The 19,103-nt window shown below is 48.9% G+C and overlaps 1 protein-coding gene and 1 pseudogene across 1 annotated transcript; both read right to left on the bottom strand.

Moving 5' to 3' along the window:
- Nucleotides 1-1,347: 1,347 nt before the first annotated feature.
- Nucleotides 1,348-9,989, bottom strand: LOC123144544 (disease resistance protein Pik-2). The gene is made up of 7 exons (XM_044563750.1): nt 9,734-9,989; nt 9,507-9,658; nt 9,285-9,418; nt 8,977-9,175; nt 8,161-8,840; nt 2,546-4,554; nt 1,348-2,455 (listed from the first exon to the last, which is right to left on the bottom strand). The coding sequence occupies exons 4-7, from the start codon at nt 9,160-9,162 to the stop codon at nt 2,337-2,339; spliced, it is 2,994 nt and encodes a 997-aa protein (XP_044419685.1). The 5' UTR covers nt 9,163-9,175; nt 9,285-9,418; nt 9,507-9,658; nt 9,734-9,989; the 3' UTR covers nt 1,348-2,336.
- A 1,297-nt stretch (nt 9,990-11,286) lies between these two features.
- Nucleotides 11,287-17,113, bottom strand: LOC123081035 (disease resistance protein Pik-2-like; annotated as a pseudogene).
- Between the last annotated feature and the right edge of the window lie 1,990 nt (nt 17,114-19,103).

The following is a 19,103-nucleotide window of genomic DNA, read 5'->3' on the forward strand; positions in this document are numbered from 1 at the left end:
CGACGCCTTGGTGTCGTACTCCCCCTGGGGGCTTCGTCTTTGGAGCTGGATGTTGGCGAGCAAAACCAGAGAAGTTGGCGGTGTTAGCGTCGAGGCTTTTGTGGCGCCAGCCGTGTCTAGTTCTCCTTCGTGGTTCTCCGTCAAACTCGGAGCTGCGTTGGTTTCAAAAAAAAAGGGAGAGCGTGGGGATCGAACCTGGAACCTCCAGGCTGCTTCGTTGCACTAATACTAGTAGGACAACCATTTCGTGTTTAACTACTTGGGCGAAACCTATTAGAAGGAAAAGAATTGGGGTTTTCACCGGTTTTCTGTTTTTTTTCTCCATTTTCTTCTGTTTTATTCGGGTTTGTCTTTCTTTTTTTTCTTTTTCTTCTCTATGTTTTTTTTTCATTCTTTCTTCATTTGTTTCTTCGGTTTTCAATGCTATTTTTTTTTCTTTTGTTTCTCTTCCTTTTTCTTCTCCAGTTTTTGTTTTTACTTTCATTATTTTTATTATTTCTACATTTGTTTCTTTGGTTTAATTTTTTAGTTTTTTTGGTTTCTTTTGTTTCTTTTGTTTCTTTTTTGGTTTTCTTTGTTTCTTTTGTTTTCATTATACATTTTTGTATCTGTCAACAACAATTTTTTATAAATGTTTAACAGTTTTATAATACATAGTCAACATTTTTTCTATACATATTTTTAACAATTTTCAAATGCATGATCAACATTTTTCAAATACAAGACTAACATTTTTTCTGAGCACATTTTAACTTTTTTTTAAATGCTTGACTAATTTTTTTCTAAATGCAATATTAACTTTTTTAACACATGGTCAACATTTTTTTCTATACACATTTAACATTTTCTGAATGCTTGATTAACAATTTTCAGATACTTGTGGAACATTTTCAGTCCATGACAACACATCAGCAACCTGCTCGAGTCTTGCCCTCAGTGCACCTACGAAATCACCTCTATGATCTCTAACAATAGCTCCACAACCACCTGGAAAGAGTTCATCCAAAAAAGAGCTGCATCAACGTTCAGAATTTGATGATCAGGGATGGCTTCTTCCACTTCCACATGTTTAGCTACTCCCATTATCTGTTGGGTGTACTTCTACAAACTGAATAAGAGAGGTCTCCCATTATCTGTTGGGTGTACTCCCATTATTTGACACAAGTAGTGATCGATGAGCATACATGAGCATACAGGAAATTCTTAACAAACAGGAGCATACAGGAGCATACACAAGTAGTAATAAAATTCTTAACTGAATTTAATATTTAGTAACTGATCGATGAGCATACAGGAAACTACTGTGATTAAACTGGTGTTCTGCGTTTGCAGGCACTGATGAGTTGCCATGTACTCCAGCTCATCTCTTTTTATCCATTTTGATGACAAGTATTTTCGGACGGAGGGAGTATGCCATTGGCTCATTTGGACAGCTCAAAATACCAAAACAAACTGAACCGAAGTAGTAAAGGTAGGTGTGGATGGCCGATGGCTATAGTGGAGGAGCAATGCAATCCTGTGCGCCATAGATGGAAGTGGTTTCGTCCTGTCAAGTAACAAGTGATACACACACAGCAATGCAAACTGCGGAGAAGCGAGCATAGTTGGCCTAAAAGTAAGTTTCAGATAACAAATTCTCTTCTGTTTGATCCGGAGTGTCTCATCTCCGGATATATGTACGGTTTGCCACTCCTTACCGCGAAAGCATGACGACAGATCTTCATACCAGCTGATATCATTATAGTAGCTTGTACCTGAAAACACATCTCTTGCCTTCTTGCTGTCTCCTGCAGTCCCACTGCTTCTTTGTATGTACTCCTTCTGAAGAAACTTCCTGCCAAATCAAGGTCAAATTGCACAAGCGGCAGTGCTAAAGCAGTGGGGATTCCCCCAGAACAAATTGTCTAATAGCTTATTTTCACAACGGTACCAGCGCTTAACTAGTCTTTTAGCTTCACACCATACAAGCTATTAGATTCATTCACCAAAATCCTGCATATAACTGGACTGAAGGACACCTTTCTGTTTAACTAGGCAACACCCAGATTCCATTACCAGCACAACCAAAACAATGCATGTACTCCCTCCGTAAACTAATATAAGAGCGTTTAGATCACTAAATTAGTAATCTAAATGCTCTTATATTAGTTTACGGAGGGAGTACAAAATAAAACAAAATAGGCATTCGAGTTCGATGCACGCCAGGAAAACCCACTGGTTGTACTACCACTTGTAATAATACAGGTAATAATACAACCTATGGGACGAAAAACCTGGCGCAACAATCGATCGTTTAACCTAAGTTCAGAAGATACAGAGGATGCAGTTATTACACATTACAGTATATAAGCGAGAGGACACGTAGAAGGCAGTAGACGCCAAGCTGGCGCTGCCTCGTCATCTGCAGGCCTATCCACCTGCTGGTCGGTTGACTCCTGCTCACTGCTCCTCGCCCCTGCATAATTGGCACAGAATTGGTAAAATGTTTGGGGTCAGAAGAAGGCTGTTGTTATAAGGCCGGAAGAAGAAAGAACCAAATGCAAACCTGCGGTGTCGTTCACTTGCTGGGCGGATGCTTGTGCGGCTTCTATAGTAGGTCGATCGTCCCTGGTGACTTTCGGACGATTTTTATATTCTTTGGCCGCCTCAAACACCTTACAGAATATAGAATCTATAACGCCACTGAAGAACTCAACTTCTCTTAGCTGTGGTAGGTTTTCTTTTCCAATGCCATTAATGCCTCTACTGAGCACCCTCATGAAAGCCAATGTCAGCCTCTCAAGGTTAGCCGCACCCCCGCGGAAGCTGAGCTCCTCGAGCTCATCCATATTATCCACGACCAGTTGCTTCAGCCGGGGAAACCCGCCCTCTTCAAAACATAAGGCACTCCCCACATATCCCTTGCTGTATAGCTTGAGAGATACAAGACTGGGAAGCTTCGCCAGAATTTCAAAGGATTCCTCAGCCAAGTGGAGGTTCTCTCGAAGCGACAGACTGGCCAAGTTGTTGAGCGACGAAACCCATGTAGGCAGCTTTGATAGCCGTCCCATCAAATGCAGGCTCTGCAGAAACAGAGGGGGGTTGCTTAGGCCTACTAAAAATTCCAGCTCCTGGCCTGTGGGTGTACTATTGTGCACAACCGATAGATGGCGAAGAGAGTTGCTAAGCTCATTCAAAGAAGCGGCAAAGGGTTCCCACAACTTTGATTCCCCCTTGTTGATTGCACACAATCTGGTTAACTGACACAATTTTCCCAGCTCACGCATTGCACGGGAGCTTTTCTCTGTAGAGATATCTGCATGAGAGATTCTCTGGAGGGCACCCATATTCCCTAATCCATGTGGTAGCTTCGCTCCTTGACCCTTTAAATGCTTGACACTTCGTGTCCTTGTGTAATATTGATAACGGCCTACAAGCAGATGACTCAGATTTTGGAGCTGAGTAATGCCTTTGGGAAATTCGCCAATAGAAGTTTCCCTTACATCCAATGTCACCAATTCTTTAAGTTTCCCTATTGCATTTGGTAGTTGGGATATGGCAGTGTTTCTAAGGCTTAGGTATCTCAACAGAGGCAGTTTGCAAATGTCCTTCACATCTTGATCTCTTAACCATCCACATCCTTCAAGATCTAAAACCCTTAAAAGTGTCAAATCAGCAAATTTGATGGGTACAGGTTTCTCAGTGCTGCCCAGAATTGACAGTGAACGGGTATGAACTATGTTTTTACTGGAAAATGTTCTCTTCTCCTTGCCGCCACCAGGATGGATGGAGAGCCGTCGCACCTTGTCATGGCCTGCTGTGTTGTATTGGCTGCTCCCTAGGAATGAGATAAAATTTTCCTTGACAGATTTGGCGATGATGACTTCTAACATTATGTCGTGGACTTTACAACTCCTAATCTTGCCAGTGCAGCCAATCTGTCCAGGGATGACGATGCTTCTACTCACAAACTCGTCCAAATAAATCTGAGCAATCTCTTCCAAACTGCGGCCATACATTCCAATGATCAAGCCTTCAGCTGCCCACCGTCTAATCAGAGAGCCTCTTCTGATATCAAAATCCTCTGGGAAAGCACACAGGTACAAAAAACATGCTTTCAGATGATACGGCAGATCATTGTAGCTGAGAGCAAGTATCCGTCTCATTCCCTCTAAAGTGGGGTTTGTCTCTAGTTCAGAACCCAGCCTATCACATACTGTTTGCCATTCTGCCGATGTCTTGTTTTGCCTCCGAGCTAGCATTCGTCCTATGCTCACTATAGCTAGAGGCAGACCGTTGCACCTTGCCAGTATGGCCTTAGAAACTTTCAGCAGGTCGGTCGGGCATTCCCCTGATTCAAACACCGTCTTGAAGAATAGCTGATGTGAATCATCCTCCTCTAAGCGTTTCATTTCGTAGATACGGTCATTAGAAGAGGTGCAGCAATTTTTCGCTACCTCGTGACTGCGTGTAGTAATTACTATGCTACCCTCATTATTATTATCATGAGGAATAGCTACCTTTAGCTGATCCCATGCAGCTGCTTGCCAAACATCATCCAGAACGATCAAGTACCTAAAATATGAAAAAAGACCCACATTCTTATGAGTAGGCTAGTAACAAAAATCAAGCTAGGACATGCAAGTGGGAGTTGTGTACCGGCTTGTTACTTGATACCTAATTGCCTAGTCTCATGCAGTCATACCTATTGTGATGAAATTGGTCCAAAAGCGAAGATGTAATGACCATGCCTATCCGTGTATACCTTATACTCCCTCTGTTTCTTTTAATTCGCATATTAGTTTTGTCTTAAGTCAAAACTGGTAAGTTTAACCAAATTTATACTAAAAATACTAACATCAACAATACAAATAAATAAAATATCAAAAATATTCCATAATGAATCTACTAACTAGCAAGGAACCCGTGCATTACAACGGAACCACAATAAAATTAGCTCTGCCATGGCTCAAAGTTTGTTAAATATTTCTACAGGGAGATTGACGACAGGGCATGGTGGAGGAGCAGCCGATGTGGAGGGCGTATGGTGCGGACGGGAGGATGTTGCAGTGGGTTCTAGAGTTGGACTCCATCTTCAGGAACCTTCGCCGCCGCCGGCAAGAATGCAAGGAGATGAACCAGAAAGGCTGGGATGAGTAGTTCCGTATTTTATACAGTGGCAGAGGTGGGTAAATATCTGCTACCTCCGGTGGCAAGGCCATGTCTGTATGCACACACATCTTAGCCGTTGGTTCCAGGTAGATCGAACGGCTCACGTTGTCCAGAGGCAGACACACCATCACCACCAACACCACCAACTGAGATTTTTATAGCAGTACAGATATTGATTTGGTAATGTGATTGTTGTTATTTATTCTATAACGAAAAGGGGATTACAACCGAGAGACTGAACAAACACACACCACCACCGCACACAACACACACACCCAAGGCAAGATACAAAGGTGTCGGGCACCGGCACACCACCCCACCGACCACCAAGTAAACTAAGAAGACCGCTTAGAGCCGACGGAGACCTCCACCATGAGCAAGCACAATAGAGAGATGAGCCGGACAACAACGAAGCCAGGACTCCAAAGCGGTGCCTCCAAGAAGGGTACGACCATGTATAGCCGCCACCGCCCAATCCCGAAGATCCGCTTTTCACCCGGAGCAAGACGACAGGAGTGGAAATGCCATGACGGAGCTTTCAGGAAGCATACGGCGTCAACGGCCGCCGCCACCATCGGCCAGTCAAAGGACTAGGCAAGTGGTGTACCCCGGTGCTCACACCCCTCCGTCGCACCCTAACTGCATGCGTTAACCACCCGCAACCACGCCATCCGCCTGCACTTGAGACGCGCGCCCCGCCACCAAACGCCGTGCCTCCCGCCACCAAAGCCCTCGCCCTGCAACCAGACAGAACCCCGAGGCCACACAAAGGCCCCGGCTTTGGCCCAACCGGCAGCCCCCGACCGACGGAGCCACCAGCAGACGCTGCGCCCCAGACATCGGTAGACCTGTGCCAACCCACGGAGGAGGAGGAGCGGACGCATTCGGACCGGCACACCCTTGTGCCGACGACAGGTGACGCGACCGCATCTAGGCCACCCATCCTTCTTATTGAGCTCACCGCCACAAACGAGGAAAGGGGAACTAGGAGCGCATGCATCCGGACCGGCGCACTCCTGTGCCGGCGACGGGTGACGCGACCACATCGAGGCCACCCGTCCCTCCTAGCGAGCACCACATTGAGCACACCCTCGTGTCGCCCCACCATGGCAGCCGGGACACATCCTCGCGAGGCCACCAACAATTGCGCGCCCACCGATGAGGGGTACCAAATCGACCCGCAGCAGCGGCCAAGGTAGCCACCAGGGAGGGCCCAGCTGGATACCAGGACGCACACGCGCCACCACCACATCAGCCACGCCACCAGCACCACCACCCTATTGCACGGCAGTGCCAGCCGCCTGCAGCCCCTTTTTGTCCCAGCCCTCGTTGCCGGATGGGCCGCCCGCGCCAAATCCGGCCGGATATGATCAAGGCCAACCCACACGAACCGCCCGAAGAGCCAGACGCCACCGAAAGGCACAGCCAGCCACCACACCGCCTGCCGGACTCGCACGAAGCCGCGCCTAGGCACCGTCGCCGTGATGCCCGGCGCCCGCACCATGCTCAGGCCCGGGGACGCCTGGCGGCGGCGAGGGAGGTGGAGGGAGGGGAGGGGGCGACGGCGATAGGTTTTAGGGTTTCCTACCCGTCGCCGGCGACACGGGAGAGGGAGGGGGAAAGGTAGCCTTCTTTCAATATTTATTCTATAAACTTGGTCAAACTTTAGAAACAAAAGTTTAACCTAAGACAAAACTAATATGCGAAGTAAAAAAGAAATAGAGGGAGTACTAGAAATCCTCAAGAAATAGAAACAACAAACCTCTAATTCCATAAAGTTCTGTTATTAACTCTTAACAATAAGATCATCATCATCTAGAAAAAGTGACAGCATAGAAAAAGAGTTATCCAGCCATGGACGACCAATGCTACATCTACGGGGATTTTCTCACAGATCTTCTACAGGGCCGTGTAGGTCCAGAGTGAAATCATGGGGGTTAGTTTGAAATCAGGGCGACATGGAATAAATGTAAAAACTACCGCCTTATCAACCACTATACATGTTCTAACATCTTATATTTTTGAAACAGAGGGAGTATGGCTTAAGAAGATTAATTAAACCATGCAAAACTCAATAGTCAATAATGCAGCATTGTATCATTAGCTGGTGCGCCAGGGCTCCTACGGTGGCACTGCTGTCGCGGTTGGTCGCCGGATCTAGGAGGCTAGATCTGGGGCTTTGAAGGCGGTCGAGACAGTGCACAGGTTGTCGGGTGGATTTCTTGGAATGGATCCGGGTGAAAACTTGGTCTTCGGTCATTTGCCGGAGCCGGTGATGACGATGCTCTTATCATCGTTTCCTTCATGAAGGCATCATCGAGGTGAAGCTTCCAACCCCACCCAATACCTCCGGGGGAAACCCTAGATCAGTTGATCGGATGACGGCGGCATTCATGTGTCGTTACCCCCTTGGGGGCGGCATCCTTGGAGATGCACTCGGGCTCGAGGGACCCGCGGATGGCAGCTTCGGTGGAGCGGTGTTTCCTTCTACATATTCATGGCGGCGGTTCTCGACGGCATGGAGCAGTGGAGGCTTGGCGTCAGATGTGTGGTGAGGGACACGCGCAGGAGGTCGACGTTGTCTGGCGTCGTGGTGGCGTCGATGGCAGAGAGGCCTGACAAGGTCGATGCGTCAGTACATGCTTTGAGGATGGATCGAGGGAAGATGGAGGTGACGGCCCTTTGCAGTGTGTGCGTGTGGTACTCACTGAGAGTGCGCCGGACTGGAGTGTTACCCAGTCCCGCCTATGTGGCCTGGATGGGGCATCCGGCGTTAGATGTTAGGCTTTCGTGCGATGTCTGTTTGGTATTTGGCCCGGACATTCGGCACGCTTTCATCAAGGGGATAGGAGTAGCGACAGGTGTCGTTTAGATGGTGGCCTCGGGCTTACTGTTGTATTACTTTGTAAGGTCTTTGTGAATAATAAATAATATGGCCGCATGCATCACCCGGATGCAGAGGCCGGGGGTGATTCCTCCTTTTCTAAAAAAAAAAAAATCATTACGTACCTCTTGCCCTCCAAATGTTGTTTGATCTTGTCAACTAGTTCCCTTGTGTTCCAGCCTTTCATGTTCAGGAGGGGATCATAATTTCTATCTTCGTCAGCCAAAAGTGGAAGCTGCTTCAACACGGACTCGAGCAGAGAACGGATGTCATATGTCTGGGACACTGGAACGAAAGCGCGGCACTGGATGCTTCCCAACTTTGGGGTGTTGTAGACAGTCGTCGCGAGGGTGGTTTTGCCGAGGCCTCCGAACCCCACTATGGACAATACTCGGGGACCCGCTGCTGCCTGGCGTGGCTCCTTGAGCAACCGGACCACCTCATCAGTTCTGCCGTGCATCCCCACTAGCCCGGACCCGTCACCACTGATTTCAGGCAGCCAGTGGCTGAGGTTTTCAAGGTGGCTGTAAGAATCAAGAGCTTTGCTCGACCGTCCTGCTGAGTCATTTAGAGTGTACCTGAGCCTCCGGTCGCTCACTTTTTGGGCACGAGATTTGAGGCCCTGGATACCCGTGGCCACCTTGTGCCGCACCCTCAATGTTCGCAACTTGTTGAACATCCTATACAGGTATTCCAGGAGTCCTTGACGGTCTCCATGGTGCTCGCTGAGGTGACGGCGGAACCTGTCCATACAGTCCTCCACATCGAACGCAACCTCCCTCACTTGCTTCATCCAAGTCCTAGTCTGCAATTATAGGAACGAGCACATCAGACAATCATGCATGCCAGTGTATGTTTCATCTTATTGCAAGAAACATCTTTTCCTTGCTATAAAAAAGTTCAATAAGAAAGATCCATCTATTGGTATTTGCATGCATTACTTGTTCGTTGTGATCATCATCGTCCGCGAGGTCGTGTAGGCATGCGGTCATGCTCTCGAGCTCGTCCTTGAGCTCCTGGATCTCCCCACGAACGCCGCTGAGAAGCGCATATTTTGTGGCGAGGATGTTGCCGAGCTTCCCCAACAGGACCTGCACGGCGCCCTGGGAGGCGCTCACCACAGGCATCACCTCTGTCGATCTGCCATGTTTTTGTTGCGTACGCATGAATTTTTCATGGCTTAGTTCGAAAACAGAAAACCACACCAGTCACAATTTTATATAATGTATCTAGATAAGAGTTACGGTACCTTTTGTTGCTGCGCGTTCTGAGTTAAAACAATGCTCTGTCGGAATATCACTGTTTACCAAGGAGGAGCTGGTGTATAGATTGTCGCACACCCACTCGACATACCACCAGCCGATCGAGCCAACTAGGCCATCACTAAGAAAGGCGAAAATTAAAGTTCTTAATTACCATTGATGAACATGACACAGGAATGTAGACATCAACATAAGCACGAAAGATTTACCTGCTGTGACGCCAGGTAAATAAGAATGGAATGTAGTTGGCTCGGTCGATCTGCAGTGCAAGACCGAGAGCGGCGCACCACGGGTTGAGCGCCACGGACCAAGATGCACCAAAGATTTCCGCAACCAAATGCAAACTTGCTCAATCTCAAGTCTGAAACAACAATAGATCAAGAACTCACACAGACCAAAAAGGCACAGCTTAACCAAAGGGAGAAATAAACCAAACCTTGACAGAGATCAACAACCAGACTTGCTCAACCGCAAAGAAGAATGGAGTCGTCGGAGATGGACCGTGGACAACTAAGTAAGGGCTGGCTGAGGAGCGTGGTTAGGTGGCCGATTTGTGATTACAATAGGGCCGCACCTTTGCTCGGTTCCATGCATGTTGATGCTGCTTTCTCATGCTCTTTATCAGCTTTTACTCGTGTATTAGTTTTGGAAGAAAGCGGACATCTCAGCACCCCTTGGGCCGGCTTTCATGACCGGACAGCATAATAATGGACTCGTCTTTTGACACCAAACATTCCATGAGATTAATTAACAAAAGCAGATGATGGACACTTTATTTTTCAATGTGACATGGGACTCTGTCAGTCTGTGTGAAGTTGGGAGGATTTTATATGACTACTAGAATATATACGCCCTTTGCTGCGCCGACAGTCATCGAGTTATTCACACATTTAGTTGCTCCATCATCACAATGGAGGCTAAGGACATATATATTCACCTAACGAGGATTAGGAGGACGACGGGTGAGATTATTTTGAGGTCGCACCTTTGCTCGGTTCCTTCCGTGTGGTAATGCTGCTTTTCTCAGGCCCTTTATCAGCTTTCCCTCGTCAACTCATATCCTTAGACCTCAGTACTCTACGGATGTGTTTGATTCACACAATGGCAACGGCAACGGGACTGTTACGAGATTATTACAGTGGCACATGGGCGTAATGGAGCCATATGCTATTTTGTTTGGTTCCAATTTGTAATGGTATCAATTTAGTTGAAATTGTCTTGATGTGCAATGGGATCTGAATACAACTCCTGGAGGAGAGATGATGAACAACCAGGGAGGGGAGCAGAACCCGGAGAGCAACGAGATGAGGTCTGAAGAAGAAGCAGTACCTCGAGCAGAAAAGGGGATCGGCCGCGGTCGCCCTTGTGCTGCTCCTCGCATGGCGCCGCCACCAGCACCACCGACGCCGCCGCTGGCTTGCTCCTAGAGTGGAGTTGAACGCGGCTTTCCCTCGTCACCCGCGCCGCCGCTCACTTAATAGAAGCGTCGTCGCTCCCGGAGGGGATTGAGGGCGCAGGGGGTCGAGGGCGATGGAACTGTCCATGGAGGACGAAGCGGTAACGTCATCTCCTTTTTTTTTTGGAAATTTGAGGATTTGCTACATGTTTGTTTGCGCTCTGAGGATTAGCCCCTGTTTTCTTCTTCCATCGATTATTTGCCACACGTTTGCCGTATTCTTGACGCAGCTGGTCTTCGAGCATCTATCTAAAAACAGATTTTCGCCCCCGCTTTATTCATAAAGTAACAACCGAACAAAATACATGGCCGCATGACATAAGATGAAGAGATAGCCATCTTACAAAATTGATCCCAAAATAACCGAATCATGCACACCGCACACAGCTATGCTATTGAAGGAGAACACAGAGACGACTAGGTACAACGCCATGATCCGCTCTAAAACACATAAGCTCCACGACAACGCCCTCAAATGGGAAGACGGCGCCGTGAAGCATCGCCGCTGCCGAGTTCAAAGTGGATATGAGCTTTCACTTGGAACCCTGACACGGTGAGGAGAACCACGACGCCGTATTCAACAAGAGAGTTGCACCCGCGAGCGGGGCCGCCCTCGGTGCTAAAAGCGAGGAGCTTTCTCTCAGCAGCTCAACCATGTTACACGAGGTCACCAGGATAACCACGCCGATCCCAGATTCCCAGATCTGGATTTGGGCATCGCCACTGTCAACAACAGAGGACGAGCCCGAGCCACCTGACGCTACCCCCTCGCCATTGTCAACAACAGAGGACGAGCCCGAGCCAGCTGATGCTACCCCCTCGCCACTGTCAACAATAGAGAACGAGCCCGAGCCACCTGACGCTACCCCCTCGCCACCCACACGACCAATAGGATAGCCACCATCGTCGCCATAATGCTTGCCGGAGAGACAACCATGCAGCCCACCATCCGGCGACGACGCCCGGCATGCCAGGTTCGAAATACTACCATCCGACCACTTCACACCACACAAGCTATTAGATTCATTCACCAAAATCCTGCATATAACTGGACTGAAGGACACCTTTCTGTTAGTTTTCGTTACCAGCACAACCAAAACAATGCATGTATATAAAATAAAACAAAATAGGCATTCGAGTTCGATGCACGCCAGGAAAACCCACTAGTTGTATTTGCACATGTAATAACACAACCTATGGGACAAAAAACCTGGTGCAACAATCGATCGTTCAAGCTAAGTTCAGGAAGTACAAATCATGCAGTTATACACATTACAATGTATAAGTGTGGGGACGCGTTGAAGGTTGCACGCGCCAAGCTGGCGTTGCCTCATCATCTTCGCATCGTAGTGCAGGCATATCCACCTGATCGGTTGACTCCTGCTCACTGCTCCCTGCCCCTGCATAATTGGCACAGAATGAGTAAAATGTTTGGGATCAGAAGAAGGCCGGAAGAAGAAAGAAGCAACAAATGCAAACCTGGGCCGGTGTTGTCCACTTGCCGGGCGGGTGCTCGTGCAGCTTCCGTAGTAGTAGTAGGTCGATCCTCCCTGGTGACTTTCAGATGATTTGGATATTCTTTGGACGCCTCACACACCTGGTCAAATATAGAATCTATAATGCCACCGAAGAACTCAACTTCTCTTAGCTGCGGCAGCTTTTCTTTTCCAATGCCATTGACGCCTCCACGAGGCACACTCGGGAAATACAATGTCAGCCTCTCAAGATTAGGTGCACCCCCACGGAAGCTGAGCTTCTCAAGCTGAACCAGATTATCCACGACCAATTGCTTCAGCCGGAGAAAGCAGCCCTCTTCAAATAAGGCCCTCCCCGCATATCCCTTGCAGTATAGCTTGAGAGAAACCAGACTGGGGAGCTTCGCTAGAACCTCAAAAGATTCCTCAGCCAACTGGTGAGTCTCCCGAAGCGACAGACTGGCCAAGTTATTGAGTGATGAAACCCAGCTAGGCAGCCTAGTTAGCCGTCCACCAAATGCAGGCTCTGCAGAAACAGAGGGGGATTCTTCAGGCCTGCTAAAAATTCTAGCCCCCCGCCTTCCTTTCAACCATCCACAATCATTAGATAGCGTAGAGAGTTTCTAAGCTCATCCAAAGACTCAGCAAATGGTTTCCAAAGCTTTGCTTCCTTCCTGTTTGTTAGAATAAATTCCGAGGCACTCTGTCGATCATCCGAGGATCAAGCAATCACACAAGCACGACACCGAGATTTGTTAACGAGGTTCACCGATATGGCTACATCCCCGGAGCCTGACTATGGGCGCTCCTCCCCATGACACCGCTACAATACCGCACCCGGTCGCTCTCGACACCGGCACATGCCACCGGCTTCCCCTGCGTTCCGGTGCTATTATGTTGGCATAGGTTACATCGTGTGTCTACCCTCGCTATATAAGAGAGGCTTAGGATACAAGTGTCCTACTAGGACACGACTCCATATCCTATGTAAACACAATACAACTACAAGCCCAACCGTAACCTACCTTGTACACAATATTCGACACAACTCCAACAAACTCCACCTTGGCGAATATTCTCCATCACCTTGAATTTGTCAATGCGTCAAACTTTCATGTACATTGGACTTGAGTTTATCCCATGAGCACCGCTGCTACTCCAAAGACTCCATGTGACTCCACCTGCAACTTGTAGTCCCTCCTTTTCTTGACCACAGTCAACACTCGAGCAAAATTAAGTCCCTTGGTACTCAATTTGGGCTCCTAACTTCCAGAGTATCCGTCCAACGCCATCACACACTGATCACTGACCTACGTGAAAGTGAACAACTCACATATTGGGTGTCATACATAAGAGTTACCTGAACTCAATATCACCGCTCCTTTTTGACCGCCTGTCTGAAACCTGAAAGAATTTCACCATTGCTTGTAGTCACCCCGAGTCAAATTCGCAGTTGTCTCACCACATGTATGACCACCAGAGCCCTGGCCCGTCTCCATGTCCCGTGCGTGCAGCACGCCTCGCCGCTATTACCGCGTCGAGCCTCCGCTGTCCCGGTCGAGTCTCAAGGGTCGCGAACCCACACCACTCAACCACCACTGCAGAGTACCACCGATCATCACCGACCGATGACGAGTTTCATGCTTCCATCAAACCATTGGGCTCCAGTCCGAACTACGTGTCACTCGCTTTTTCCTGCTGGATAGGCTTCGGTTCTCTGGATCCTTACACCGTAGCCCCTCAATCCAGCTACACCTTCAACATGACTCCATGGTAGATGATCAGTTCACCCTCGCGCCCCGTCAACTTCAAGCTCCATGTGTACATCACCTTGAATCAACCCCGCGCTATAGTCTTGTCGAAGCCACACAAGCCCTCGGGCCTGTGCCACGTGTTTCCACGCCCAGAAGTCGGTCATCATCAGCATCACGCTTTTATATCGTCGTCGCCGATCCCACCACCGTCTTCTGTACCAATCGACTTGCGTCGATCCGTCAGACTGTCCAGGCCAATTGCCCTATGTGTCTGACCCGGGCCGACTTTTCTAACTGCAACCATCTACAACTCCACGCAGCCCTCATCATCCATCTTAACTGGTTGACATCCCGCAACGCCTTCAAGCATCCTTGGTGTGTCAGCAAATTTTCACCGCTGTCTATCATAACCCAAGATTTTCAGTTCTGTCAAACTTCTCCACCTCAAACCTGGTATTCGCTGGCGCCAGATTCTTTGTATGACTAATCGTGGTGTAGCTCCTGACTCAATCCTAATGCTAGCTTGCTTTGTCCTCCTGATGGATTTCCTTTAGATCTGATTAGGCTGCCTTACGTTGCACATCTACCGCTCGGGCTCGGTCTCCTTTTGTTTCCAAACAAATCACTGTCCGTTACTAAATTGCTTTGACCGTACTGCACCACGCCCATGTACCCAGTACGCGCACGCCAGGCCACTGTTCGTCAAGGGCCTCCGCGCAAGACCATGATGGCCCACCACAGCGGTGCTTGGGTTTCCTGCCGGCTGCCACGCCACGTGCTGCAACGCGCCGTCCGAGCCTGCTGCTACGCCGTCGTCGCCCTAAACAGATCGCCGAGACTGCCATACGTACGCGTCATCGCCTTGTGCTTCTTTCAAACACGACGTCGTCGTTTCCAAATCTTCAAGAGCAACTTTGATCCACCGACGCGCCAACATCTGCTGCCATGTCTCCAATCATACTCATTGCATCTCGCTAGATCCCATTGACAACTTCTACGTGTTCTCCTATAGATCAACAATTCACAGCCTCCGAACAACGTAGCTCATGATACCACTTGTTAGAATAAATTCCGAGGCACTCCGTCGATCATCCAGGATCAAGCACGACACCGAGATTTGTCAACGAGGTTCACCCATATGGCTACATCCCCGGGGCCTGACTATGGGCGCTCCTCCCCATGACACCGCTACAATACCGCATCCGGTCGCCTTGGACACCGGCACATGCCACAGGCTTCCCCTGCGTTCCGGTGCTATTATGTTGGCATAGGTTACATCGTGTGTCTACCCTCGCTATATAAGAGAGGCCTAGGATACAAGTGTCCTACTAGGACACGACTCCATATCCTATCTAAACACAATACAACTCAGAGTCCAACTGTAACCTACCTTGTACACAATATTCGACACAACTCCAACACTGTTGATTACACAAAGTCTGGTTAACTGACGCGATTTTCCTAGTTCACGCATTGCACAAGAGCTTTTCTATGTAGAGATGTCTACATGAGTATAGAGAGCACTCATATTCCCTAATCCAAGTGGTACCTTCGCTCCATCATTCCACACAAAATGCTTGACACTTCGTGTCCTTGTGTAATATGCATAACGGCCTACAAGTAGATGATTCAGATTCTGGAGCCGAGTAATGCCTTGGGAAATTTGTTGACGTAAGTTTCCCTTACATCCAATGTCACCAGTTCTGTACTCGGTTATTACTTGATACCTGGTTGCCTAGGTATGTTTGGATTGAGCCCTACCAAAATATTGGCAAGTATGTGTTGTTTGGTTTACCAGCTATTCTTACAATAGGAATACATTCTTAAACATGGCAGTACAATCAAATGTACGGAATATATAAGAAAATATTGTCTTATCAACCACTATACATGCTCTGACATCTTCATATCTTTTAAAAACAAAGGCAGTATGGCATAAGAGGAAATTAACTCAACAAGACAATAGTAAAAAAAAAAGTGCATCATTAATGTATGAGCAATCAGTGAATTAAGACTCGGTAGCCAATAAGAGCAAACTATATCATTACTCACCTCTTATGCTCCAAACTTTGTTTGATCTTGTCAACTAGTATGTTTTTGTCCCAGTCTTTCATGTTCCTGATGGGATCCTCATTTTGATGATTTCCAGCAGAAGCTGAAAGCTGCTTCAGCATGGACTCGAGGAGATAACGGACGTCATACATTTGGGACACCGGAACGAAAGCGCCGCACTGGATGCCGCCCAACTTTGGGGAGTTGTAGATGGTCGTGGCGAGGGTGGTCTTGCCAAGGCCACCGAACCCCACTATGGACAGCACTCGGGGACCCGCAGCCGCCCGGCATTGCTCGTTGAGCAGCCTGACCATGGCATTGGTCATGTAGTCCATCCCGACTAGCCCAGGACCATGCACTGCTGGCAGCCAGCAGTCCAGGTTATCGAGGTGGCCCATTCCAACTAGCAAGCCTGGACCCATCACCTTGGATTGCTGACAGCAAGGGGTACAGATCGTCGAGGTGGCTGTAAGAAGAATCAAGCGCTTTGCTGGACCGTCCTACCGACTTGCCTGGATTGTACCTGAGCCTCCGGTCGCCCACTTTCTGGGCACGAGATTTGCGGTCCTGGATATCAGTGGCCACCTTGTGCCGCACCCGCAGTGTCCGCACCATGTTGAACATCCTGTTCACGTATTCCAGGAGTCCTTGACGGTCTTCATAGTGCTTGGTGAGGTGACAGCGGAACCTGTCCATACAGTCCTGCACATCAAACGCGACATCCCTCATTTGTTTCATCCCAGTCCTGGTCTGCAAGCACGTATTATGAGCATGTCAGTTAATAATCATGCCGGTCTCTCTCATATCACTACTAGAATCATGTTCTCCTTGCTATCGGAAAGTACAATTGCTAAAATCGAGTGTAAAAGGATCCATCTAGCTTACATGTTCATTGTGATCATCATTGTGGGCGAGGTCGCGGAGGCACGCGTTCATGCTCTCGAGTTCGTCCTTGAGCTCCTGGATCTCCTGACGAACGCCGCTAAGAAGCGCGTATTTGGTGGCGAGGACGTCGCCGAGCTTCCTGTCCCCAAGATGGTCTGCACGGCACCCTGGGAGGCGCTCATCACGGCCTCCATCACCCGGCCGATCTGCCATGTTTTTGGTGGCATCAGGGATATCAGCCTCGACCTCGCCGCAGCCGCCGGCCTCGACCTCTCCTCAGGTGCCGGCCTCGTCCACGCCGCAGCCGCCGGCCTCGTCCTCGCTGCAGCCACCGCACCGCACCACCAGGGGCAGGGACCAGGGGGCCTCTGCCTCCCTCCCGGGTGCACCCCACCACCACCGGCCGGCCAACGGCACCCGCCGAGCCGCCAACGTCCACCAATAGGTCGCCACCATCCGCCAACACCCCCAACTGAGCAGCAAGCGAGAGAGGGTCGACCACCACACGGTGCCACCCCCACCAGCCGAAAGGCGAGGCAGGGGCCGCCGCCCGTGACCAGCGCCGCCCGGAGGGCCAGATCTGGCGGAGCGGCGACCAGAACCAGCCCCCAGGCGCGCACCCCCAGCACGCCGCCCGCCACGCCGCAGCCACGCCGTCGTCGATCGGAACCAGCGCGCCACCGCGCTGCCGCGCCCGCCGCTAGCGCGACACCCCGGCCCAACCGCCTTGGCCCGCACCGAGCAGAGGAGCGAGATCTCCCTGCCGCCGCCGCCGACGACCAGGGTTCGCCTGGCCGTGCCCTCTGGCAGCGGCGAGGTGGAGGAGGAAAGGGCGGGGGACCCCGCCGGCGGCGGCTAAGGTTTCCTCCCGGTCGCACGCGGGGCGACCCGGGAGGAGCGAGCGAGGGAGAGGGGGTAGCGTGATGTAGAGTTTTTGCAGATCACAATTTGCATCCGCCCTTGGACTACCTCCCAAGCTCCGCGTCAGCGCTGGAGCAAACGCTATCGCAACAGCGAAGCTCGAGGACGCAGGTCCACCACGAGGATGCCGTCGCCACCATGCCATCCTTACTTGAACAGACTAGTTTCCAAATCCATCGCCGTCCATAGGACTGATCGCCTCGTCGGGGAAGAATCTGAAGAATCATGTATTTGAAAATGTTTAACGAGTACTTAAAAAAATGTTCCTATGGTATACGAAAATTGTACAATCTATATAAAAAAAAAGTAGACCTCAAAACATGCATTTTAAAAAAATTAATCATGTATTTCTAAATGGTAAACATGTAGATAAAAACCATGGTAGAGCCTGGTGGTTTGGGCTCCAAACGAACATGTTAGTGTGTATAAACATTTGTTTTAAATTATGAACATTTTTTTCAATTCGTGAAGTGTTTTTGAATTATTGGATATTTTTAAAATTCCTGAAAATATTAATATTTGCAAAAATTGAACTCACGGACATTTTACAAATTTTATATATTTTCGTATTTCATGATTTTTTTGTACAATCATGAAGTTCTTTCAATTTTTGAATATTTTTTAACTTTTTTATAAAATAAAATTTAAAATATGAAATAGAAAAATAAACAACAAGAAAAATAATTGCGCCCACAGTGGGCTGGCGCAAAGCCGTGCGAGTGGCAGCCGCAGTGATCATCCCTTGTGCGTTTGCTCAGGCTTTATCACCCTACGCGGAAATTAGGAGGCTCCCAAATGTCCGAACTCAAAGGTTTGTAAATCTTATGTGACTATAGAAGTGCATGCTCTAGCCAATGCAACCAAAAGGCCGATTTTATAGAAGAGACCAGGCAAAACAGTTTTTTTTTTAGGATCACTAGGCAAAACAGTTATACGTCAACAGTGACGCACGTTGTGTCAAAATGTGGGCACTTCGCACAGGGAATGAGCGATGACAAGAGGTGAGATGGACCGGCCCATTTAACATATTACAGGCTTCTCTTCCTCCTATCCCGATAGCCCTGATCCCCTTTCCCGACTAGGTTTGCTTGGGCTGCTCAATTTTGGTCGTCGGGCAATTCGATTTCGGTGGCCAGGTGTCCCATCTGGTCGCCTGGGCGGGGCTAACCATGTGCCTAGAAAGCTGGCCACATTGGAGTTTGCTAGTATCAGTTTTGATCACTGTAGTAGAGAGGCCAATTCGGTCGTGGATGATTCAGCAAA

The sequence above is a fragment of the Triticum aestivum genome, chromosome 1B (assembly GCF_018294505.1).
Source record: "Triticum aestivum cultivar Chinese Spring chromosome 1B, IWGSC CS RefSeq v2.1, whole genome shotgun sequence".
In the NCBI taxonomy this organism is placed as follows: domain Eukaryota; kingdom Viridiplantae; phylum Streptophyta; class Magnoliopsida; order Poales; family Poaceae; genus Triticum; species Triticum aestivum.

Excerpts from the sequence above, each read along its gene's own strand:
- LOC123144544 (XM_044563750.1), bottom strand. The coding sequence starts at position 9,162 with ATGCCTGTGGTGAGCGCCTCCCAGGGCGCCGTGCAGGTCCTGTTGGGG. Across the intron at positions 4,555-8,160 it reads CAACATTTGGAGGGCAAGAG|GTACTTGATCGTTCTGGATG; the intron begins GTACGTAATGAT and ends TTCATATTTTAG. Across the intron at positions 2,456-2,545 it reads GCAAGTGAACGACACCGCAG|GGGCGAGGAGCAGTGAGCAG; the intron begins GTTTGCATTTGG and ends CCAATTATGCAG.